The sequence below is a fragment of the Abramis brama genome (assembly GCF_963993115.1).
Source record: "Abramis brama genome assembly, chromosome: 11".
In the NCBI taxonomy this organism is placed as follows: Eukaryota; Metazoa; Chordata; class Actinopteri; order Cypriniformes; family Leuciscidae; genus Abramis; species Abramis brama.
In genome coordinates this window covers 993,134-1,020,000 of record NC_139973.1, presented here as the reverse complement: position 1 = coordinate 1,020,000, position 26,867 = coordinate 993,134, and the positions used below count along the sequence as shown (strand labels likewise).

Genomic DNA, 26,867 nt, shown 5'->3' with positions numbered 1-26,867 from the left:
CGTTATTTCTTTTTTTGATATTGAAAATTGTTTTAATCAGGGCATTTGTCCGGTTGGGCAAGTACAATTCTCTTTCACTTGTCCCTTAAAAAACACACGCACGTGTCCCGGACAAGCGTTAATGTCGAAATTCTATTCAGATCTGTAAATTACCAAACAATCATAAAAGAAAGAAATATTATCTTACCGTCATCGTGAGGATCCACTCTGCCAGACTCTCGTGAAAGTGCTTATCTATAGCTCGAAATTTATTTCTCGTAACATTTATTCGCCAAAAATAGTTTATAATGGGAGCGGCAGCGCAATGCTTTGATTAAAAAATATATATATATATTACCTAATAAATTATGTTTCTATTATTTTAGTTTTAATGAAAAACCAGGGGACCCACCGAGGTAATTTTTTTGGGCCTTATGGGGGGTCCCTTGATGCTTATGGAGACATTTCTGTAGTTGTTGTGGAGTTACACTGATCATCTCATCATCATGTTGAACTTCTCCACAAGTGTCCACAGTTCCTGAGGTCTTTATAAGACAGCGGTGACATGTTCTGGTCAATAGTGTTCAGTGCTCGTCTGAGCTCAACCACAGAACAGCTTCAGGCTTTGCTGGATCTTCATCAGTGCGTTAGAACTGGTCTCTGTTGTCGCGTGAGAAACCAAATGTCGGCTGGTGTGTGTAAACGTGCAGATTAAGGGCCGGTAATATTATAATAAGATCCTCTTCATACGTCAGAAGGGGAAGAAATCTGATCGGCTTATTTTTTGACATGCTTGCAGAGAAAGACTCACCAGAACACAGCTACTGGGTTTCACTTTTCACGTTTTCTGGGTTGGTAGAAGCACCGGATTATAAACACATAAAAGTCAAATTTTCATGATATGTCCCCTTTAAGGTTGCATTAGATGGCAGCTCACTAGATATCGAAACGGACACTTTTGGGGCTCTTTTGCTTTGGAACACTTTGCAACCACCTAGCAACGCCCTAGAAACCACTCAGAAGACCCTAGCAGCCGCATGGAAATCTTCTTATGCTATAGGACACAATAAAAGCGCAGCAGATCACTCTCTCCAGCTGATGTTATATATTGATTAGTTTAATAATATTGATCATGAAGTTCATCAAGCCCTTCATGCAGCGACAGATCAAAGCCGTCACATATTTCAGAATGCTAAATAGCTGGTCTGGGATCAGGTTTTTCTAGACCGTATCCATCGTGATGTGAGAGTGTAAGAGCTGATCTGGGATCTAATGCTCTTGGCATTACCTAACAAGCCGCTTAAAGGTGAAGCTCTTCCAGGTCTTGATCATATTTCTGCAGATGTCTTTATGGACACTCTATGCGGTTAACAGGAAATCAGACACAGATCATATTATCTCACTTCACTCTGTCGATATGTGCTGCTGTTTATTAGCTCCTAAATCTAATCTTGAGGTTCCAAACCAGCTCATATGCTAAGAACTCAATTGGTGTGGTTGAAGCTATTCTAAGATCACAGTCGAAGTTCTCGCAGCCGACAAGATTTCAGTCTTGTTCTAGTTGCTGAAGAAAGATCAAGACTGTACTTCACGGCTTCAGTGGTAAAAATCACTTCCAGAATATCTGTAAAATATAAATAAGGATTGCATTTAACAATGGCTATTGCTGCAGTTTGAAATCTTTGGACACATCTAATGCTCTCTTATAAATTTGTGCATGTGATTTTGAATCTGCTCATCTATTGTTTTAGCATTTTAAGCATCTGTGTTTACAATAAATAGATATTTTGATATCTAATATATGGCATCCAATACATTTTTTGTGTGAATTAAGTGTATCCTTATACACTAGTAGATGGTGACAAGTAGACAAGCAAGTAATTGATTCGTTCATTAAAATGAATCGTTTGAAAACACTGATTGATTCAGGAACAAAACAAGAGATGAGTGAATGATTGAATCATTCACCCAACCGGCCGATTCAATCAAAAACACTGATTCATGTCAGAACAAAACAAGAGATGAGTGAGTCATTGAATCATTCACTCAAATGATTCAATCAAAAACACTGATTCATGTCAGAACAAAACAAGAAATGAGTGAGTCATTGAATCATTCATTCCAATGACTCTTTCAAAACACTGATTCATCCAGTAACAAAACAAGGGATGAGTGATTGAATCATTCACTCAACTGATTCAATCAAAAACACTGATTCATGTCAGAACAAAACAAGAGATGAGTGAGTCACTGAATCATTCACTCAACCCATTCCTTCAAAAACACTAGTTTATTCAGTAGTCTTTATGAGTGACTCATTGAATCATTCATTTATCTGATTTGTTCAAAACACTGATTCATTCCGGAAGGAATTCAGTGGCTTTGTTTACACCAGTTTATGTTGGCGAATCAAACTGGGAATATTGTGTCTAAACTGTAAGTTCCTCAATATATACTTCTTGTTTATTGAATTGTCGGTTTGAGTCTAAAACAGCGAGATTGTGATATTACTATGGTTAGTTATTTCTGTTCCATCTAAATCTTTATGGTCATTGACAGCGTCGATCCATATATTTCTTTTCTCAAACGTTATGCTCTAATTAAGATCTGCTGTATATCGAATTGAACCATGTAAACTTTCCTATGGGATCTTTGCCATTTAGGAAATCAATACCGCAGCTTTGAAAGGTCAGTCTTCCCTTTCCTTTCCTCTCGATCTGAACTCCTTTGTGAACTTCATTTAAGTTTCATCTTTTGTCTGTTGTCTCAGATGTATCTAATATTCCTCAGGAGAAATAAAATAGTCAGAAATGAGTCAATTAGGTACAGAGTATAGAGCCATAAATGAATGTAGAGACCTTTTGATGAAAAATATTTGAGTTCATATTGAGATTTCTCAGTTTTAAATGCAGACAAGGTATTCAATCTAAGCACAGTTTGAGATACTAAGATCAATATTGAAACTCTACAGGAGACGCATGTGAGATTATAGAGTCTGCTTTCCAGGTGAATGTCTGTATTTGCTCTCCATATAGTCTGATTGCTTTCTAAGAGAAACTAAGTTGACACATTAAAGTGAAGATGTGCGTTATGTTTGTCCTGTGGGGCGTGATGATCTGCTCTTCAGATCTAAGCACATCTAATATTCCCTGGATCCGCGTCGTTCTGAAGTCCTCCATTATTTTAGTAGGTCTTGAAGCGTTCCGGTGACGTTCCTGCAGTGTGTTTGTATGAATTCTCCGAGATCCCCCCCACCAGAAAGCCTCCAGACCCTTATACTTCATGAGTAATAAATAATCTCTTTAGCCATGACTGAGCCAAGATAAAAATGAATTGCTTTCATCCGGTTACCCATCATGCCACGGGACCCTGGGCGTCCCTGAATGATGTCACGCTCCAGATTTACCTGTGGGCTTTGGTAATTACGGCCCTCCGGCTCCGGTTCCCCCAGTTTGCATGCAGAAGAGTCACGCTGTACCAAATCTGTATTCCGGATAAAAATCTGATCCTACCAATAAAAAGGAGCTTTTTTGAATTCATAATCGAATCCATGAAATCTCTTTCACGTGCCTGGAGTCAGAGCTTTACCGCTCCGCGAGCGCCGCTTTGACCTCAGTGTGAGAAGTGTGGCAGAACGGTGATTTTACAACATGATGCACTTACTATTCTATATACTCAACGTTTAGTTATTTCGTCATTCATCATCTCTTCCTCGGCTATGTACGTAAAGCTGCGACACTTTTTTATTGATCATTTATTAGGATTAACCCCTTGAGATGAACCGTCTAGTTTTCGAGGGGTCACACCACACAGCGTATAGCAGTCACTACACATAAAAAAAAAAATCAAAAATACAAATGAACAATACATCAACAAACAAAACACAGAAATTAATTGAAAAATAAAACAATTGAGTGCATGAAGTGTTCAACATAATGTTAATGTTAATTAAGTGCATCATCTGTGCATTTAAAGAGGCCTATATATTCTTTTACAGTCTGTTGTTTTCAGGCTCTACTAGAACAGGTTTTCCTGCTTAAATGTTGATTATTTTCCTCATATTCTCCATTGTTGCGGCTCCTCTCTTCCCAGTCTGTCAGTAACGCTCTGTTTACTTCCTGTCTCTATGAAGCCCCTCCTTCTGAAAAGCACACTGTGCTCTGATTGGGCGGCTGGAGCAGTGTGTTGTGATTGGTCGAGCGCTTCGAGTGTGTTTGGGAAATGTCCCGCCCCTTTCCCTAACCGCCAGTTTAACACACTACTAACTAACTCAACCAGGCCCCGCCCCTTTATTCTGTGCATGAATTATTATAATGAGGAATATTGTGACGTGTTCGTTCCCGGAAGAAACTCAAGACTACAATGGAGGCGTTTCAGGAGTTCAGAAACACTGACACTGATGTAGAGAAGAACTGGAGCTTCTTCATGATTAAACATCAACATCACACAATAAACACAGATGAACATGGAGAAAAACAGAATATGTGCTGAGTATGCAAATTGCAAATTACATTTTAGAATTGTAGATTAGTCTCACTTAAAACTGTCAATGTTTATTTTTATTAGTGCTGGGAAATCAATCGCATCCAAAATAAAAGTTTGTACCGTGTATAACTATTTTGTATAAATACACACACACATATGCATGTTGTCACATCCACGTCTGTCTTCCTCATCTGTTTCTGCACTACACTCCCCAGAATCCTCCTTGGCGCACACCTGCACTCACTCTCCTCTAAGTAGTAATCACCGTCACCTGGATCCCATCACCAGCTCACCTTTATATTCAGCACTCAGTCACTCACTCTTGGTCTGGTCTCGTCTATACACGTCTATTCATGACACACAGACTCTCTACTTCACCTACCTGCATACTTACCGTCGATCCCGATCTTCTTCAGCCTGTCTTCAGAGAATCTTCATCATCTGCATCTGCAAGAGAAAGAGAGACTTTGTTATCATTCAGTTAAGCTTCATCCAATTATCTACTTCCTGTTTACTCACCTTTCACGCTGTGTCCGATCCATTCTGCTATTAAAATATCAATATTACCATCTTGCCTGCTTCGTTTGTACGAAACCTGACACATGTATATATTTAAGAAAAATTTGTTATTTATATATAAAATATTTATATATAATATAAATTGTATAAATAAATAAATATATATATATATATATATATATATATATATATATATATATATATATATATATATATATACATATACATGTACATGCAAATATTTCTTAAATATATAGGCTACATGCATATGTGTGTATTTATATATACAAAATAATTATACACAGCACACACACATATATTATGTAAACACAAACTTTTATTCTGGAATCGATTAATCGTTAACCCAGAACTAGTTTTTATAAAGTGATCTGGAAACCATGCGTTGGACATTATGTGCAACTACAGTCTGATTTGTTAATTGGCTTGAATTTAGTTTGTAGAAATACGTTTGAAGGCATAAGTAATCAATTATTTTTTGTTGCAAAACTTGTGTGACTGTTTAATGTCTAAATTGTATTTTAGTAAATTAAATTCTGTGTTTAACGATCGTTAATTGATACCGAGACATTTCTCCCGTTCTGATTCTGTCCTGAGACACACACATGTGATCGTCCAGTAATCATTGCCTGTGTGTTGAAAGGTCAACAGCAATCGGGGTCAAAGTTGAACTTTGATCGTCACGTTACAACACTTGTGCAACTCAGTGCTGGTGAACGCTCACATCGCTGACGGAGTGTGTTCTGCGGATGATCTGTTTATTCCATAGATATGTGTGAGATATTGATTTGAATTATTGGTAACAGCTTGTCTTCATCTTGATTTCATTAATTGACTCTTGTAAAGGTAAAATGCAGCTTAAAATCGACTAAATATTAGTGCTGAATGTAGTAGTTGACTCCTGATCTTCAGTGAGTGTTTGATCCACACCAGCGCTGTGTCTGTAAATAGTGGACCTTGTCCAGACGAGTGAAAGTCAAGGCCTGTCGAGCCGCTGGTCTCTGGTGGTCTGAGCCGGTCTGATAGACTGTGAGATCAAGAGGTCTGAACTGCTGTCACACACACACACACACACACTCACGCACTCACGCACACGCACACGCACACATACACACAATCCTAATGAGATAATGGGGTTGAAGGTTTAACTCCTGTATTTCATGGAGTGAAGTCAAGAGTGTGAGTGTGTGTGTGAGTGTGTGAGTGAGTGTGTGTGTGTGTGAGTGTGTGAGTGTGTGTGTGTGTGTCTTTAATATAAAGCATTTATCTGATCAGCTACAGTTGTTTTAGCTGCACAAAAAGTCTGTTGTGCTGCTTGATATTGCAGTCTGGTATTTGTTATCTCATTATTATCTTAATCATAAGCGTACTGGATTGTAGCGCAAATTGTTTTACTGTTTACCTTCAATTACTAGAATCAGAAATCAAAAGTCTTGCACAATCACAGAAAATAGCTTACCTGCGCATTGTAATGTATTTTACCATTATCATTTTAATACTTACATTCCAAATCAATGCCTTAACTTGAAGTGAGTTTGAATTGAGTTGGCAAACATGATGCAGGATTTCCAATTCAAATGAAAGGATGTAGAATTTTAAAAAGGCAATTTGTTTGGTTTTAGAATTGTACAATAATCCTCACTTCAATGTTTATTTTAATAAAGTGATCTGGAAAACATTGCATGCATCTACAATCTATTTTGTTGGCTATTATTTGTCTTAAAATACATTTGAAGGCATAATTATTCAAAATGAATGATGTAATAATTTATGTTTTTGTTGCAAAACTTGTATTTTAGTCTATTCCTTCTACGGTCCTTCCAATTTAAATTAATGATCATTCATTAATACAGAGCCATTTTTTTTCATTTTCTTTCAACACAGTTTAATGGCAGTAAAGTAATAATGCTTGCTAATAATTACTTGGAGTGTTTTACTAACACTGACTGCTAACTGATGTGTGTGAGTGTTTTTGCAGAGCTGCCACCCAATGATATTACATCATTTTCTGTGAGGATATGTGCATTCATATCAGGACAACAAACCATAGTTCACTGCGAAGCTCAGACAGCTTTGTCAGGCCGAAGAACGAGAGAAGATAACTAGAGGAATGAGGACAGAGTCTATAATCAGGCCAGAAACACTGACAAAAGAGATTAGAGTGGCTCTACGGCCCAGTTTACTGAGTATTAAGATGCGTTTTGGTCGATCGGATCAGAAGTGGACGACTCTACGGGTGTAAACGGCTCTAAAGCGCTTTGAGCTCCACTTTCATCCACTTCCAGAGGGAGTCGAGAACGCATCCGACCGGATTGATTTAGTAGTGTAGACGCTCATGTGGTCGAATGTGTTCAAACTGTGACCTTTACTCCATCTGAAGGTTCCTCAGTCACTTCTTGGGGAAAGTTTAGACACCTCTTTGTTGATTCCTTGATATCCATAAAGTCCTGGAAAATAAAGTTAAAGCTGCAGTCCGTAACTTTTTTGGGGTTTTCTGGGTCCATAACTTTTTTTGCCCAAAATAAATGTTTGAGCAAGTACATAACCAGCCAGTGTTCAGAACTCTCTGCTTGCCGTAGCTCGATTCAGAACGGTAAGCTTGTAATAATGTTTTTAACTCCAGCGGTTCTGGTGGATTTCCGCGGGAAATTCGAGCATGTGTTTGCGTCATTCCGTCACTTCTGTCCACATAAAGAAGAGTCTCGGCTAGTCGGCTGTGAGTGTGAGGATGCTGGAGATTTATGGCCTTTTCTCACACCACTGGATATAATTAAACTGATCAATTTGATGGCGGATCCAGAAAGGCTCAAACGACAATCACCAGCTGGAGATTCACCCGCTGTAAAACGCGAAAGACTTCGGAGTGTCTACAGAAAAAAGAGACTCTAATCGGCCCGTGCGAAAAACAAGGATAATATCGGAAGGGCATTAAATGTCGTCACGCAATGCTGATGTTGTTAACATTAACAATTTGAGAACAAAGTATAATTTGCTCGGTTTGACGTGATATGATAAGCGATCGTTAGATTTAATCAGCGTGATTTACTGCAATGCTTTTTTCCCATTAGTTGGTCAGAACAGAAGTGGATGTTACTTGTTCAGACGACATTTTCCGATGAAAACTTTTGACATTTCGTCTACATTCAACGCACATGGCACCCTTTAGCGTCAATATGAGACGCAGATAGATATGGGCCAGAAGGCGCCTCCTAGCGGTCTAAACCTAACCCTACCCCAGACCTAAACCTACCCATAACCGAACAAAGCTCTGTGCGTGTCATATTGACGCTAAAGGGTGCCATGTGTGTTGAATGTAGACGAAATGTCAAAAGCGTAAGTATATGACGCCTTAGGATGAGAATGCGTTGTATATTTCCACACCGGCGACTGACAGCCGCTAGCCTGGGTTTCCCCATACTGCCTTGCTCGCAGCGTGATTTTATTCACGCTGCTAGGCAGTCTGGACACCATGGACCAGATTTTCTCCTGAAAAAGGGAACCAATCACAGAACGGGGAGGGAGCAGCAAGACGATGACGACACCGAAGCAGTTTGTTTATATCTATGGATCCAACATGTCATCAGACTCGACGTTACCTTCTACCCTCATGTTTATCTTGCACAAACGGTAATATTCGCTAAACGCCATCGTGTACAAATAAATCTTTGACCCATCGTCTTTTTCCTCGTCGAATTACTGTCACTCTACATACGTCATCTGGTATAATTGAAGCGATTGGCTATGAGCTATGTACAGGCGCATTTGATAGACATTCATAGCGCCCAATAAACGGCTCTGTGCATTCGTAAACCACGCCTCAAATACGAGAAAATTAACATGTGGTTCTCAGACCAAGTCTCAAATGAGACTTGGTCTGACGTTAGCCAGGCTAGACAGCCGCACATTCTCCTCAAAACACTGGATTCATCCGCGCCGTGCCGAGGCACAACCCACGTCAAGTTGATAATCCCGCAAATAACTGCAATTGCAGATTTCTAACAGAGAGGGCGACAAAGAGTAAAAACTTACAAACTACAGCTTTAATCACAGCTTGTTTATTAATCTTGAATAAAAATAAACTGATGTAACATAACATTGTAATTAAAAAACAAATAAAACAATTCAAACTGTAACAGACTCCAGAAAACAGACAAGAAGGGAAAATATAAGGCAATATGGAAAACCCTGTAAATGTCTCCTAAAGCCACGGTAGACCATCGACTCTCCGTCTACTGACCGGATGCGGGAGCATTATGGGAAGAGCGCTTGCCAGACGGGATTTAAACTCGGCTGGAGACACACGTTTGGTGTGAAGAGGAAAAACGGTTTAAGCACAATGTTCTCTCCTGATTTCTAACACACACTCACAGTGTTCGGCGTGATCTTGCGGCTGTAACATCAGAAACGAAAGCTGATCTCTATGTGTTTTTCTGTTGTCTTCGGTCGTGATCATATATAAATTGAGCAAGCTTATTTTCAAGTTTTAAGTTTCGAGTTTATTTATATTGCACATTTAAAAACAACAATAGTTGACCAAAGTGCTTAACAATATCAGGATACACACAAACAAATAAACAACAAACACAGTCGAAAATGTCACAGTATCAAAACTCAAGGAATACAGGAGGGTCTTAAGCAACGAGTCCGAGCTGTTTTTGGTCCATTAGATCTAAAGATCTGGAAAAAAACATATATTCCCCCACCCATAGACCCTCCGCTTGAAGAAATCAGGACAGAAGTGGTTGAAACTGGACAAGAGACGGATTAAAACACCAGGTGTGAATGTGATTGTGTCTCCCTCGTAAACTTGTGATCCAGTCGACCAAAACACATCTTAATACCGGGTGTAAAGGCCCTAAAAAGCTGAAAACCAGTTTGTCCCTGCATTAGTGTAGAAACGCCTGAAAGATATCACCAATTACACACTGTAAACCCTAATGCTCGAAATAATTAATTGGTTTGAGTAGGGCCAACTCAAATTAGACAAATTACTTCCATCAAATTAACTTTTATGAGTATTTAGAACTCTCTTTTTCTTTTGAGTTCACAAAACTGACACATTTTAAGTAAGTTGAATTGTTTCATTGTTTTGAGCTCTATGGACTTGTTTCTTTTAAATTAGACCAACTTAAATTTAACTGAAACTGGGCTGGGATTTCTATTACCCAGCATGCTTTGCCATGACACTCAAAAGGGAGAGTAAATGCTAAAATTAAGTGTTATATAATGTTTTTGTGCCAGATTAATGTTAAGTGGGAGATTTAGTAGTGTTTAATGTTTTGTTATGCTCGTTTAGAAGAGTTTCTGTTATTTGTTTCTGTTTTGGAGGGTTAGCATCATGGTGACGAGTGGAGCATGAGCTTGGTTTGAGAACAATGTAATATGTGTTAAATTGCTGTACTCATTCAGTCAGTGCTGTGCTAATGCTATCAAAGCATTGTGTCACAAATTAGCAAGGTAGCATTTACTGAGTTAGCTGGTTAAAGCTAGACTAAAGCTCAAATATTTAAGTTGAGATTACATGAACATTTTAAGTTGTGCATGAATTAGCTTACTATGTATGATTACAAAATAAAAATCTGCAAGTTCTGCTTACTTAAACGTTACATTTCTTAACTTAAAACATTTGATGTAACTGATTACCTCAAATTATTTGAGTTTTGCCAACTTAATCTCTCAGCATCTCTCGATTCAACAACTGGCCGAACACCTGAATGAGTTTTATTGCAGGTTTGAATAAATGTTTCACACCCGATTTTATTCATCAACACTTCCCTCACATCCAGTATTCATACTCATATTTATTTAGCATACCATATCTCATTTTCACATTCACGTGCATTGTATATAACATACCTGTAAACATATATTATCCATTGCCTATTTTTTATATATATATATTGTGAATCCTGTATTTTATTTTTGTCATCTGTTCTGTCGCTGTCGTTCTGTCAGTGCGCTGGAAGCTTCTCTCACCAACACAGATTCCTTGTATATATGTGTAAGCATACTTTCTAAAGCTCTTTCTGATCTTCTAATATACAATATTTCTTCTGGAAGATGTTTGAGGTTTTATATGTTCGTTTTATTAGTATGTCTGTTGTTTAATTTTGGAGTGACTCCATTTTTCTTTACTGTACAGTAATCTCTGTTTTAAACATGCTTTATAAATGAACCTTGACTCGACTAAAGTTCAATAAACCAATCAACAATCGCTTAGAGAACGGAGGAAACGTCTTGATGGACTTTTACTGGATCTGTTTCCCTCGGAGATGAACGTTCGTTCTTCTCTTGATTTGATCAACTTGAATGAGTTTATTCGGGGTGTAAAACGCAGCAGCTTTGACAAGGATCTTCTCAGCGTCGACTTTACAGCGTTAGTGTGATTAAAGAGACGGTTTGTCTCTTTATCCTCATGTTATGACAAGAGGTTTAATGAGATTCTCTTACACCTGAACTCATTTCCCACACACACTCTCCGCGATAGTGACCCGTATGTGAACACACTGTCATCATTCACTCGTTCAGACGCTGAAGCTCCAAAAACACCAGCACTTCAGAAGACTTTTGAATTATTCAATAATAATGAATATTATTATATTTGATCATTAAATGTATTATTATAGAAATAAAGAAATTACTAAAATTGCAGATATAGTGCATGATATTTTATTTTCTGATGTTTTTGGTAATTTGTGAAGCATTATACACTCTAAAATTGCTGGGTTGGGTTAATTTTTTTAATTAAATAGTTTAACTCAGTGGTTGGGTTCGTCCATATTTGACCCAAATTTGGGTTAAAACAACCCTGCATTCTTTAGAGTGTATGCAGAATATTCTCCCAAGCATCATATTTCTCATTTCTCTTTCTTTCACTAATAAGATCTTCTTCTTTTGTGGTAATTCATTCTCTCACTTTCTTTTACTCCACGTTTCATTTCTCTCTTGCGCCGTGTTATCAGTCTCGGCTCCGTTTCTCTCGTCTCTGATACTTTATAACTCACTCACTCTCGCTTCATGATAATCCCTCGCTCTCTCTCTCTCTCTCTCTCTCTCTCTTTCTCTCTCTCTCTCTCTCTCTCTCTCTCTCTCTTCCCAGCGGTTTATCTCTTTTCCTCTGGGCTGTATTTCTCGTCTTATAATTAAATGTCATTTTCATTTTAAAGCAAAAGAAGGCAAAAGTTTCTTACAAGATTATTGTCAGAATATAGAGTTCTCAAACTATTTCTCTGTCAGTGAAATGGAGAGGAAGCGTTCGATGGTAGAACTGTGATGCTTTAATGCTGTCTAGGACACACACTACCCGTCAAACGCTTAATTAACACTTAAGTCTCTTCTGCTCACCAAGGCGGAATTTGTTTTAAATAAAATTAAAAACAAATACAGTGAAATATTATTCCAATGTAATTCAGCTGTTTTCTATGTGAATATATAGTAAAGTGTAATTTATTTCTGTGAATTCAAAGCTGAATTTTCAGCATCATTACTCCAGTCTTCAGTGTCACATGATCCTTCAGAAATCACTCTAATATGATGATTTGATGATCAAGAAACATTTATGATTATTATCAGTGTTTATGCTCAAACAGCAACATTACACACTAACTAAAGTTAGAAAAGTCAAATCATAATCAACCACCCCTTTAAGAAAGTCGATCTGAGGGGGTGGAGCCCGGAAACGAGGGATCGAGGGAGTGAACGAACCCGTCGCAATTAAAACGCCGGTTTACAGACACGCAGTCGATGGCGGATCCTCGTGTTTCATATTTCTACTGTAACTTCTAACACTTGTTAGTGTCCAGCAGCGACGGAGCCCGAGGAATGATGGGAGGAGAAGCACTCGTTTCTCTCACCTCTTCAGCTAATTGGAGTTTTATTTCATGCAATCGATTCATTTCTATCTCAGACGCTGATATATTGATCCTCTGTCACCATGAACACTCTCTTCAGCGATCGCATGCTCACTTCTGCACAAACGTACAGTAAACATGTTTGGAATAATTCTGATACTTTAATGTTTAAAACATCTGTTTTCTATGTGAATATATAGTAAAGTGTAACTACATAAATGTGCAAAGTTACGACGCTCAAAGTTCAAAGCAAAGGGAGATACTTGCTTTTACAGAAATCACTTTTTAAGGACTACAACAAATGGCTGGTAGAGACTACACGACATTCCTCACAGGTTAGTGACATCACTAACCCTAAAATTTACATAAACCCCGCCCCCTGAACACAATTTATAGATTATCAAGACTATGCTAATCAATGCTAGACTATATGCTAATCAATGACTAGAAGATAACTACACATCAGCTTCATAAATTAATCACCTAACCATTCAGAAATGTCCTGTTGCTTCTACATGTTGTCACTTCTTCTCGAGTCTCTCCATCATCGTCTGAATCCGGTTTGAACATAAAAGGCTAAAAGTTGTTGAAATTTTCAGTGTATGTGTGTGTGAGGTAAAAGGACACGTGCTCTTGAAGCTCCGCCCCCTGTGCTGGGAGCAGCAGCTCATTTGCATTTAAAGGAACAGACACAAAACGGTGTGTTTTTGCTCACCCTCAAAAAGTGACAATTTTAACATGCTATATAAAAATATCTGTGGGGTATTTTGAGCTAAAACTTCCCACACACACTCTGAGGACATCAGAGACTTATTTTACATCTTGTGAACAGGGCATTATACCACCCCTTTAAGAACTACAACAAACAACTGATAGTGACTACACGACATTCCTCCCAGGTTTGTGACATCACAAACCTTAAAATTTACACAAACCCTAAAATTTACATAAACCCCGCCTCGCAACAAAGGGCACTATATGGCTCTGCTAAGAACGAGCTCTTGAAGCTCCGCCCCCTATGCCGGGAGCAGCAGCTCATTTGCATTTAAAGAGACACACACAAAATGACGCATTTTTGCTCACCCTCAATTTTAAAGACAATTTTAACATGCTATAAAAAATAATCTGTGGGGTATTTTTGAGCTAAAACTTCACACACACACTCACTTACATTACACCACCCCTTTAAGATGCTTTTTGCTCCTAGTGTCTCAAATGAGGTTAGCGATTATTAATGGGCCTCAAACTCTAAAGCAGCCTCTCTTTCTCGTCTCGCTGCTGCAATAAAGCCATTTCCCTCCACCGCTCGCGATCTCAAGCCACCGTAATCACATTTTCTTTATATTAAATTCCCAGAGACATACATATGTATACACAGTTCGTCTGGCTGGATTACTCCATCTTGGGGTTATTATTTCTCCTCGCTGCAGAAAGAAGAAGGAAGGCGCAGGAGTGTTATATGCTTTATTTTGGTGCCAGCTGTTGTAATCGACAGTAGCTTTCCATTTGATATTGCTGTCTACAGACTTGTAAATGTATCACTCAAATTGAAATGCTGCTAACAACTTCCTTCAGCTCGTCTGGTGTGTTATGAACTCTGTGTTATCCGTCCCTGAAATTTCTTTCAGCACTGTGTGTGAAATCTCAGCTTTTTTAATATCATGCATATGTGGGTCAATCTCTCAGATGCACGTCCGGGTCACATTTCTGCCCAAAATCACAATGAAATAATAAGGTTACACTTTATTTTATGGTGTCATAGATACATTTTACTTACTCAAATAACTACTATACTAGTTATGGTTAGGGTTAGTTACTTGTAATTATGCATAATTTACTGTTATTACTACAGTAAGTACATGTAGTAACGTGTAACTATGTCACCTTAAAATAAAGTGTTACTGATAATAATTATAATTATAGAAGAGAGAATAAAGCCCATTTTTGCATGGTTAAGATTTTTAAATTACTCTAATACATCTGAATTTTTCACTTTTTTGTCAGTGATGATTCTCATTTCTGTGAGAATTTATTTATATTTTTTAAATCAGAGTACATTTAAAGCAGTACACAAGTCTATACATATTTATGCATTTAAATAATATAAATTTTTTGCATTAGAAATCAGAAGGGTATTGTGTGTAGTCCGAGCCAGTGTTGTTTGTTCTGTGTTTTAACTTGAAAAATCCTTAAAATAAATTATATTAAAAAAAAGAAATCAGGAGGATATTATTGTGTTTAATTGTTAATAATGTCACTGTGCAAAAAAAAACAAAAAAACTCAATGACACTAAAACAGGCCTTGCTTTATTTTGCATAAAGAAAATTTCAGTTACACTTTACAATGTTAACATTAGTTAACATGAACTAACAATACCTCTAAAGCATTTATTTATCTTATTTAATGTTACTGTCACATCCACGTCTGTCTTCCTCATCTGTTTCTGAACTACACTCCCCAGAATCCTCCTTGGCGCACACCTGCACTCACTCTCCTCTAAGTAGTAATCACCGTCACCTGGATCCCATCACCAGCTCACCTTTATATTCAGCACTCAGTCACTCACTCTTGGTCTGGTCTCGTCAATACACGTCTATTCATGACACACAGACTCTCTACTTTACTTACCTGCATACTTACCGTCGTTCCCGATCTTCTTCAGCCCATCTTCAGAGAATCTTCATCATCTGCATCTGCAAGAGAAAGAGAGACTTTGTTATCATTCAGTTAAGCTTCATCCAATTATCTACTTCCTGTTTACTCACCTTTCACGCTGTGTCCGATCCATTCTGCTATTAAAATATCAAACTTACCATCTTGCCTGCTTCGTTTGTACGAAACCTGACAGTTACTAATACATTTTTAAACGTTGTATGAGTTAATATTATTTAATGCACCTGAACTAACAAATGAATTGTTAAAAAGATTAATAAATACTGCAACAAATATATTGCTCATTGTTGCATTATAATATATTGCATTATATAATAAGTCGTTCCTGGACTGTTATCTTCTCAGTTTGTCAGTTTGATGGTCGTTTTGAGCTAAAAATGAAGACATTTTTAGGTGCAGCTCCTGTAAAACCGTGTTTTTTGGGACTTTTTCTGTCTGACTCGACATTCACAGTGAGTCCGAGTGCTTTGCTGGCATGCGAACCGCTGGCCGCTGATAATGCTGACAGTGAACAGTGTGGAGGAACTGAACGTCCTATTCTTACTCCTTTATTCTGGTGCAGAACTCCAACTCAGAGCGCTATAGTTTCACAGGATCTTCTGATGAGGATCTGTGTCGAGCTGGAGTTACGTGACGTAATTATAAAATCATTTTTTACATTTATTTGATCAAAAATACAGTAAAACAGCTAAATATTATTATAATGTAAATCATCCGTTTTCTATGTGAATATATAGTAAAGTGTAATTTATTCCTGTGATCAAAGCTGAATTTTCAGCATCATTACTCCAGTCTTCAGTGTCACATGATCCTTCAGAAATTACTCTAATATGATGATTTGATGCTCAAGAAACATTTATGATTATTATCAGTGTTGAAAACCGTTACATATCAAACTCTATTAAAGCATTAATTCACCCCAAAAAATGACACAATGTTCTTCATAATGGAGTTATGAAAAACACCATCAATAACAGTCGTCCATATGACTCGAGCATTATATCCTCATATGAAGCTTTGTGTGAGAAACAAATGCATGGTAAAATCTTCAAAAATAAAGGTTGAATTACAGAATTTTGTTAATTCTTTTCAAAAATGTCCCATTATTTAATGCATTAGCTAAAGTGACTGTTAAGTTGCTCAGTCTTTTCTCCTCTATAATGCCGTATATATCGAGTGAAACACTTCTGGAACAAGAACAAATGTGGGCGGGGCTTGATTGTGTCTGTGGGGAATTGATTGGATGGTTGTGGTTTGCTATTGGCTGATCTCATTTGAGTGACAGGTTGCCCCGCCCACATCATCAGAGAAGAGAAGAGATGCTGCAAGAGTAACTTATTCTGATTCAGCATTAACACAATAATGATGTGCACCCATAAATCATTTAGAATAAACACTGCAATATTCCATTAGAAAATAAGAACTGTCAACTTTGATTTCATGGTGACTTTAAGGCAGAGTTGTGAACTGATACACTGTCCCTTTAAAACCCAGATGTGAGCTGAAGTCTCCTCACATTCAGTCACTCGGTCATGTTTAAAAGCCCATGTTTAATCTGGCCTTTTCTGTGACGGCAGTGAAATCAATGATCCGGGTTGTGAAATCATCATTGATCCAGCGTTTGTGTCGGTCGATGCTCCTGATACATGAGGGTGACGGTGAGCAGGGGTCAAGGGTCAGAGAGGGTGAGGGTGAGGGTGTATATATGTAATGAGCATTCAGAAGTTCGGGGTGTTATTTTAAAAAATATTTTTGCTGTGTTTATCTGATCAAAAATACAGTAAATATTGTGAAATATTTTTGCTGTGTTTATTTGATAAAAAATATGGTAAAAATTTGGAAATATTTTTGCTGTTTATTTTATCAAAAATACGGTAAAAATTTGGAAATATTTTTGCTGTGTTTATTTGATAAAAAAAAAATACAGTAAAAAATGTGAAATATTTTTTGCTGTTTATTTGATCAAAAATACAGTAAAAAATGTGAAATATTTTTTGCTGTGTTTATTTGATCAAAAATACGGTAAAAATTGTGAAATATTTTTGCTGTGTTTATTTGATCAAAAATACGGTAAAAATTGTGAAATATTTTTGCTGTGTTTATTTGATAAAAAATACGGTAAAAAATGTGAAATATTTTTGCTGTTTATTTGATAAAAAATACGGTAAAAATTGTGAAATATTTTTGCTGTGTTTATTTGATAAATACAGTAAAAATTTGGAAATATTTTTGCTGTGTTTATTTGATCAAAAATACAGTAAAAAATTAATATTATTCCAAATTGTAAATCATCAATTTTCTATGTGAATATATAGTAAAGTGTAATTTATTCCTGTGATCAAAGCTGAATTTTCAGCATCATTACTCCAGTCTTCAGTGTCACATGATCCTTCAGAAATCATTCTAATATGATGATTTGATGCTCAAGAAACATTTATGATTATTATCAGTGTGGAAACTGTGAAACATTTTATTTTTCAGGATTCTTTGATGAATAGAAAGTTCCAAAGAACAGCATTTATTTGAAATAGAATCTTTTGCAACATTATAAATGTATTTAATGTCACTTTTGATCAATTTAATGCAGTCTTGATGAATAAAAAACCTCAAACTGTTGAACGGTAGTTTAATTCGCGGTTTGCATTTATTTATAATGTAATTCTGTTTTGATTTGTCATTCATTTTTATAAATATCACATTAAATCAAGAAACTTTTATTTGTTTATGTGTTTAATTAACTTGATTAGCCAAAAAAAAAATACAATTACTAAAATATAGAACATTTTTGTGTTCAGTTCATGGTAAGAATACTTAGTATTGTGAAATATTCTGTAACTGTGAAATAAGATTAAAGATGAATAAAAATTAGATCTAAATTAGCCTAATAAACCTTATTCCCACCTCTAAATTGTGAACTGCTAGTTTTTCCATTTTACAGTAAAATACCATTTTAATTAGTTAGTTGAAGTCCTCTCATTTGTTTACCGCGGTGATTGTCCTGTTCTCCCATGTTCATCCGCGCTCAATAATCTGCATTACTGCGATGAAAGTTGCAGTTCCTGCATCCGAGTGAGAAACGAGTGTTCAAACGCACTTCCAGTCATGATCCGCTCGATACGCTTCCGTCATCAGCTCAGGTTTAATCTGTGCTGGCAGGGATCAATATTCCCTCACTTATTCCGCTTCCATCAATCACTTCGATCACATAAACACGCACAGCTAAATTAATTTACTGATTGAATACATTAACAGGCGCACTGATGAGTGCTGTACATGAGTGTGTGTTCAGCTGAGAGATTGATGAGCGTGTGTGTGTGTGTGTGTGTGTGTGTGTCCAGAGATCATCCGGGTGGGAATAAGATGAAGCCTGTGACCTGTAATGAAGACAGAAGTGTGTGTGTGACGGGTGTGTGTTCAGAGCTCATGCCCATGGATGTGACAACATGCCCCGTCTACACAACTGGGGTTTAAACCCAGAGTGTCTTCAGCTGTTAGATTATAGAGTTTATAGAGATTGTAGAACTATATCAACTGTTAAATAATAGATTTAAATATTAAAATAATATCAGATTCTATATCAGACAGTGTGTGTGTGTGTGTGTGTGTGTGTGTGATGGGTAGGTTTAGGGGTCGGGTCAGTGTGTGTGTGTGTGTGTGTGTGTGTGATGGGTAGGTTTAGGGGTCGGGTTAATATACTGTATGTGTGTGTGCCTGTGTGATGGGTAGGTTTAGGGGTCGGGTTAGTGTGTGTGTGTGTGTGTGTGTGTGTGCGTGCGTGTCTGGTGAATCCGAGTGGATAAATGAGAACAGAATAACATCAGATACTTTAAGAACGAGAAGCGTCTTCAGTTGCTGTCAGTCTGTCTTTATTAATACTCACACACTCGCTGGATTAAAGAGCAGGAACTGAACAGAAGTGACACCAGAACACACACATCTTCATCTCTCGACGCGAGACGCTCGCTTTACTGTGTAAATAGAGCAGTGACATTATCATTAAACGAACTGTAAAAATAGAAATGTCCCGGAGAACGGCGAGCGCATGAAGCGAGACAGAAGATACATCATGAAACTCAGACGCTCTAGAACGTTCTGGGTTCTAGATCCTCGTGTCACAGATCTCGTGTTCATGTTCTTCATGTTCGCTCTGACTGAACTGAAATGTGTTTTTATTGAGTCATTGATAATGTTTCAGGAATTATTTAAAAGTTTCATGCAGAATATAGTGTGTACTGCACAGTGTCTGTAAGCGCTAATATTTAATTAATTACAGTCATCATGGGGGATGTGTGTGTGTGATTGTGAGTGTGTGTGTGTGTACCTACAGTATATTTTGGGGACAAATTTGTACCAGAAATGACCAAAACCTGACAAAATCTCCAGAAACCTCCTTTAGGGACGTCCTCATTAGTAAATCTGGTATAAGTTTTTTTTACAAATTGTTATGCAAACGTTTTGTGTGATGCGCAGGTTTAGGGGTCGGGTTAGTGTGAGTGTGTGTGTGTGTGTGTGTGTGTGTGTGTGTGTGTGTGATGGGTAGGCATAGGGGTCGGGTCAGTGTGTGTGTGTGTGTGTGTGTGATGGGTAGGCTTAGGAGTCGGGTTAGTGTGTGTGTGTGTGTGTGTGATGGGTAGGCTTAGGGGTCGGGTCAGTGTGTGTGTGTGTGTGTGTGATGGGTAGGCTTAGGAGTCGGGTTAGTGTGTGCGTGTGCGTGCGTGTGTGTGTGTGATGGGTAGGCTTAGGGGTCGGGTCAGTGTGTGTGTGTGTGATGGGTAGGCTTAGGGGTAGGGTTAGTGTAAAAGAATATACAGTTTGTACAGTATAAAAACCAGTACGTCTATGGAATGACCCATCTAGATAGCTAAATAAACGTGTGTGTGTGTGTGTGTGTGTGTGTGTGTCCTCAGGCGCATGGCTTGGAGAAACAGGTGGGCAAATCTCTGGATTACCTGGAGCAGGGCCCGTCCGGCACAGTCTACAAGAGCCTCCCGCACGGACCAGGAGTCGTCAAACCCCCGTACCAAACCTCCAGGATATTCTCCACGATGGACCACGCGCCCGTCAAACCCAAACCGCCCACTTTCAGCTTCCAGAACCCGTACGAATGGGCCCGCAACCAGTCTCAACTCCTGGAGCAAACAGGCTACCGGCCCAAACGCAAACCTTCCCTCAAAACCTCAATGAAAACTAAAAAGATCTTCGGCTGGGGCGACTTCTACTTCAACGTCAAGACGCTCAAGTTCAGCCTTCTGGTGACCGGGAAAATCGTGGATCACGTCAACGGGACGTTCACCGTCTACTTTCGCCACAACTCCTCGAGCCTCGGGAACGTGTCGGTCAGCATCGTCCCACCATCGAAAGTGGTCGAGTTCGAGGTTCTCCAACAGCAAAGCCAGATTCATCCTGAGATCCAGTTCCACCCGCCTCAACAATCCACGATCGACCCCAAAGACATCAAAACCTTCAATTGCCGAGTCGAGTACGAAAAAACGGATCGCTCCAAGAAGCCGAAGCCCTGCCTGTACGACCCGTCGCAAACCTGCTTCACCGAGAACACGCAGTCGCAGTCGTCCTGGCTCTGCGCAAAACCCTTCAAAGTCATCTGCATCTTCATCTCCTTCTTCAGCATCGATTACAAGCTGGTGCAGAAGGTCTGTCCGGACTACAACTTTCAGAGCGAACATCCGTATCTCGGATGAAGCGGACGTGTTTTCCGTTGATTTTTTCGATCTAAGTTTTCTTTGTATATAGAAAGATCAACCCTAATCCATTCAGCTCTTAAAGGGATAGTTCACCCAAAAATTTGAAAATTAGCCTATGATTTGCTCACCCTCATCCTAGGTGTTTATGACATTCTTCTTTCAGACGAATACAATCAGAGTTATACTAAAAAATGTCCTGGCTCTTCCAAGCTTTATAATGGCAGTGAATGGCCGTTTCTGTTTTGAAGTCCATAAAAGTGCATCTATCATCATAAAAGTGCATCTATCCATCATAAAAGTGCATCTATCCATCATAGGATGACTTGAGGGTGAGTCAATAATGGGGTAATTTCAATTTTTGGGTGAACTATCCCTTTAATACTGATTTATTGCTTTTGTCTGTTTTTGTCGGTCGACTGTTAGACGAACAGGGAACGGTGTTTTTCTACCGATCCTGCTTATGTATGTCAGAAGGAGTTCTTCCTCAGTACTTTTGTCTTGTTTTTCAGCACAAATATCTAAAGATTCTTAAAGTCCTCCTGTGGTTGAAAATCCAGCGTTTAAGTAAGTGATAATGTACATCCAGCCGGCTGTTCTCTCAGAGTAAACCCGACAGGGAGATCAGGATCAGGTCTTCATCAGCCTGAAGGGGTTTATTCTGAGATCACACACACACACACACACACACACACACACACACACCTGAAGGGGGTTTATTCAGAGAAAACACACACACACCTGAAGGGGGTTTATTCTGAGATAACACACACACACACACACACACACACACCTGAAGGGGTTTATTCTGAGATAACACACACACACACACACACACACCTGAAGGGGGTTTATTCTGAGATAACACACACACACACACACCTGAAGGGGTTTATTCTGAGATAACACACACACACACACTTTTGAAGGGGTTTATTCTGAGATAACACACACACACACACACACACACTTTTGAAGGGGGTTTATTCTGAGATAACACACACACACACACACCCCTGAAGGGGGTTTATTCTGAGATCACACACACACACACACACACACACACACACACCCCTGAAGGGGGTTTATTCTGAGATAACACACACACACACACACACACACACACACCTGAAGGGGTTTATTCTGAGATAACAACCGGCTGGATGTACATCATCACGCTTATTACACGGATACTTGCCACATAAATAATTAGACACGAAATATTGATCTGAGTTTAAATATTTTATTCGCTCTTTAAACGCAAAGCTTCCGCAGAGAGAGCAGTTTCAGCGGCGAGATCAAACTAGACGGACATTTCAGAGATATGGTATACAGTCATAACACTTATTACACAGCATTTCAACACATAAATAATTATGGATATAAGAGATATTGATTTCAGATTAAACTGTTTTAAAATGGTACCTGTTTGTTATCCTATCTGTCCGGACTACAACTTTCAGAGCGAACATCCGTATCTCGGATGAAGCGGACGTGTTTTCCGTTGATTTTTTTTATCTAAGTTTTCTTTGTATATAGAAAGAACAACCCTAATCCGTTCAGCTCTTAATACTGATTTATTGCTTTCGTCTGTTTTTGTCGGTCGACTGTTAGACGAACAGGGAACGGTGTTTTTCTACCGATCCTGCTTATGTATGTCAGAAGGAGTTCTTCCTCAGTACTTTTGTCTTGTTTTTCAGCACAAATATCTAAAGATTCCTTGAAGTAACCCTGTGGTTGAAAATCAAACTTTTAATGTTGTTTATGTCAAGGAAAAAACGTTTAAATATGTAATTTTGTTCATCAAAGACGAGTTTAAGGGATCAAATTATTGACTACAGGGGGACTTTAAATACTGGAGAAGCCAAATGATTTTGATATTGAACAAAGTTTGTGCTTAAAACAAGAACAAATATCTGTCAATGGGGTCAAAAAATTTAGTTGAATAAGTTTATTTTTCTGACCCCATTGACAGATATTTGTTCTTATTGACTGATATTGGGATATTTACGGTTCAAGCACTGAAGGTTTGGATCCGTTTGCGTTCCTATTATCATCATTCTTCTTCCGCTCTGGAAGTCTATGGCAGCCCATAGAACCGCTTTCGGGAAAGTTATGAAATTTGGCACATAGATGGAGAACAGTCTGAATTATGAACCACAGCAATTTTGGAATCTATAACTCAATCTCTCTAGCGCCACCAACTGTCCAATGTTTCACTTATGTTTATGCTAATAACTGTTGAACCTTAAGGGCTAGAAACAAAACAAAATGTTCCTCTGATATCTTAGCTCAAGACAATTCAGTTGCATCCTATGACGGCGTTTTAACCATTTAACCCATAGGGGTTTTTTTACGAACCCTAAAAAACCCTTACCCTTTGTCGAACTCCTCCTAGGCCTCCAAAACGTTCTCGAATAACGCGCAAACAAATTCGACGAAGAGCACATCAAAATGAACGTGAGGCTATATCTCCGCAATGCTTTAGCCCATTCTGACTAAACTTGGTGTGTGTTATGACAACCTTGACCTGAGGATACCTGCAAGGTTTTGGCGCAGTGCCACCTAGTGGTCAGGAGAAAATGGAAAAATGGCTCTCATCCTTTGGCCGACTGCAGTGAATCTGGACTTTAAAATCCTATACTTTTTCGAATTGATCACTTGTCCGATTTTCACCAAAATGAAATCGTATCATCTTCAGACCATGCCGGCAAAAAGTTACGGATTTCGTGTCGATCGGCGAAACCGTTTTCGTATACCGCATCAACAAATGTGATGGAATGATGCCAGAATGACTCTGAAGCTGTATCTCTGCAATACATATTGACACCAAACTTTGCATGCGTCATTGTCACCTCACTCTGACCACAACACATCAATTTGGTCACAGCACCATCTATTGGTCAAAAGAGATAAACCATTAAATCATATTATTACTAATGACTTATCCTGCCTTTTTTGTGCTTGGCCCTTTAATGGCTGCTTGCAAGCTATTTTTTTCCTTGTTTAAATATCTGTACTGGAAAACAAGACAAAAGTACTGAGGAACAACATCATTTTTTGCAGTGAAGAAGTCAAAAACCAGCTACTTTTCATTGGTTTCAAATGACAAGCCTGTTGCGATCTGCAGTTCGATCAGGGTTTTACAAATGCAACTGAAGAACTGATTGGATGATGATGAAAATATAGGGTCTTGAGAAATATTGATTCCTGATGTCAGTCAAGAAGATGGTCAGTGATGAAAGATCACCATGAAGACAAACTTTTATTTTCTTAAGAATGATGAATCGTTCACAGGAACATGAATTTCATGTTGACTTCAAGAGGCCGTCCTGATGTTGTCCGGAATGAATTTGAGGTATAAATTACAACATTTTGATGTTAAATGACAGTAGCAAAACCTTTAAGATGAAGTTTTAGCTTCATCATCAGATCATCAACAGAAGCTCCAAAGCTTCTGGGTTAACCAGACGAAGAGTTTGTGTTATCAGTGCAAAACCAGGTTTAATGTTCAAAACATTGAGCAAAAACACTGTCTATTGTGTAAGAAGATGATAAATAAATCCAAATGAATGTATTTAATAGAATGTTATTCACCCCAATATGAATTACCTTTATGTATTATGAAATTAAAGACATAGCATATCTATTTACTCTGAATAAAGCTTGAAGAGACGCAAAGACAAAATGCAAGATGCTGACACAGATAGAATGATATCGTTTTTTATCCCATTTGATTATCCTTTACTTTCCCCGTCTTGTTTTTGAAGTAAAGCACCAAAAGCAGAGCCGTAGCTCTTTATTTTTGGACAACCGATTCATCTGTGAACGAGAAGCTGAAGAGGAACTCGAGCTCCTGCAGTTCTGTGAATAAAGTATTGCTTGATCATGTGTATAGTATACATGTGTGTAAATAATGTATCACAAATAAATAATGAAATCCAATCCGCCTGACCTGTCGTTATTCACAAACACTGCATGAAATGACCCATTATGCTGCTTAAGAAAAGATTCAAGACTGACAATGACAAAGAGGAACCTCATGCTCTGTGTTATGATACTTCGTTTGTAAGGTCATTTTACTACGGTGAAGTTTAGTGTAACAAGTGCAGTTTCTTTACATGATCAGTTTGTTTTCTTAGGGTCATCGTGGGACACTTGAACTCTGATCACGTACATTGCAAAAGCAGGAACAACAAAAAAGGGCTCTATTATTGCTGACTGTTAATAATTTGGGAGACGGTAAGTATATAATATAATATTTAATGCTGTCAAATCGATTGATAGCATCTAACATAAAAGTTTTTGTTGATATATACACATAAACAAAAACTTTTGTTAGATGCGATAATCGCAATTAATCGATATGATAGCACTAAATAATATTATGTATAAGCATTATACATTGCATTACAATTTCAGTCAGTTTCAGCGGCAAATATTGTATAATTACACTATATGCAGCTTTTATGAAGCCACATTAATTGAGAGACTACATGGAAAACTCTCGGCTTGGTGAAGTAAAATAAATAAAAACAGTTCATGGACATGTTGTATTTCAGCTGTAAGTCATATAAAACACAAGCGTGTTAGTGTTAGACCTGTGCTGACATACAGTTAGCTGTAGTTTTTCTGAATAGCATGCTGTTCTTTTAGTCATGACGTCAACTTGTAGTCCACCATAGCAAAACTCCCCACTGCGCAAGTCAGGACTACATTTCCCATGAGCACTCGCGCGGATCGTCAATAAGCTGCTGTCATTTAGGCGACGGACGAAAAGCGTGCGAACGCAAAAACCTGCTGGAACCGGAGAAGTTGAGTCGCTTTACCATGTTAACACTGACTTTAAGACGACTAATCAAGGTGAGTTTAAACACAACACACGCGCATTATAGCGCGCTATAACGCGAGGAGCTGCTGGTCAGGGCGCGTGATGTGTTAAACAGGCGTTATGATCGCTCCTTTTTGCATCAATATAGCAGATGATATTAATCAGTATGCATGCATAAGCGAACATGCATTAGAGACGTTACAGATTTGACATACACCTCTTTAAAAACAGTGTGTTATTGAAGCGCTCGAGCGCGTGCGGGTCTTAGACGTGGCATGATAATGATGATGAGTGTATGATGTGATGTTTGACATCATTTTAAACAATTGCATTTGTGAATCGTCTCTAAGTTCAGTAGACTTACACATAGACATCGAGTTAGTGAGTTTAGAGAGATGATTGTGTTAACTAATCCTCTCACACTAGTTAGATGATGCAACCACACATGATGTGTTTCAGCATGAAGCTTCTTTAACTCTTTCACACTTTCACATGCAGATGAAGGAATGCACATGCTTTCAAGCTTTAGTCTTCTGCTTCTAAAATGTTTTCAACTTTTCTGTGAAGTTTGTTAAAGTGCTAGAGATCAGATCTGAACTCGTCAGACTTTCATGTGGAAGTCCGTTTAAGAACTTAAGAAAATTATATGACAGTAAGTCGTTAAGATAAAAAATCGAAGTTATTACATGTCATTATTAGACAAACAGATGAAATTATAAGAGATATGTTGAAATTATGACTTTCTATATCATAATGTTTATGTACTTTTTGTCATAATTGATGTCAATTTCAAATTAGAATCCCACAATTAT

The 26,867-nt window shown here is 38.2% G+C and overlaps 2 protein-coding genes across 2 annotated transcripts in view; both read left to right on the top strand.

Annotated features, from left to right (window-relative positions):
• nxph4 (neurexophilin 4) overlaps positions 1-25,169 on the top strand; it is a 66,266-nt gene extending 41,097 nt beyond the window's left edge. Inside the window, exon 2 of the mRNA XM_084128127.1 lies at positions 20,433-25,169. Coding sequence (XP_083984253.1) covers positions 20,433-21,224 — 792 coding nt within the window. The 3' untranslated portion in view covers positions 21,225-25,169. The remainder of the gene's footprint in view (positions 1-20,432) is intronic.
• Positions 25,170-25,938: 769 nt separating this feature from the next.
• Positions 25,939-26,867, top strand: part of shmt2 (serine hydroxymethyltransferase 2 (mitochondrial)) — a 35,189-nt gene continuing 34,260 nt past the window's right edge. The window contains exon 1 of the mRNA XM_084129098.1: positions 25,939-26,087. Coding sequence (XP_083985224.1) covers positions 26,055-26,087 — 33 coding nt within the window. The 5' untranslated portion in view covers positions 25,939-26,054. The remainder of the gene's footprint in view (positions 26,088-26,867) is intronic.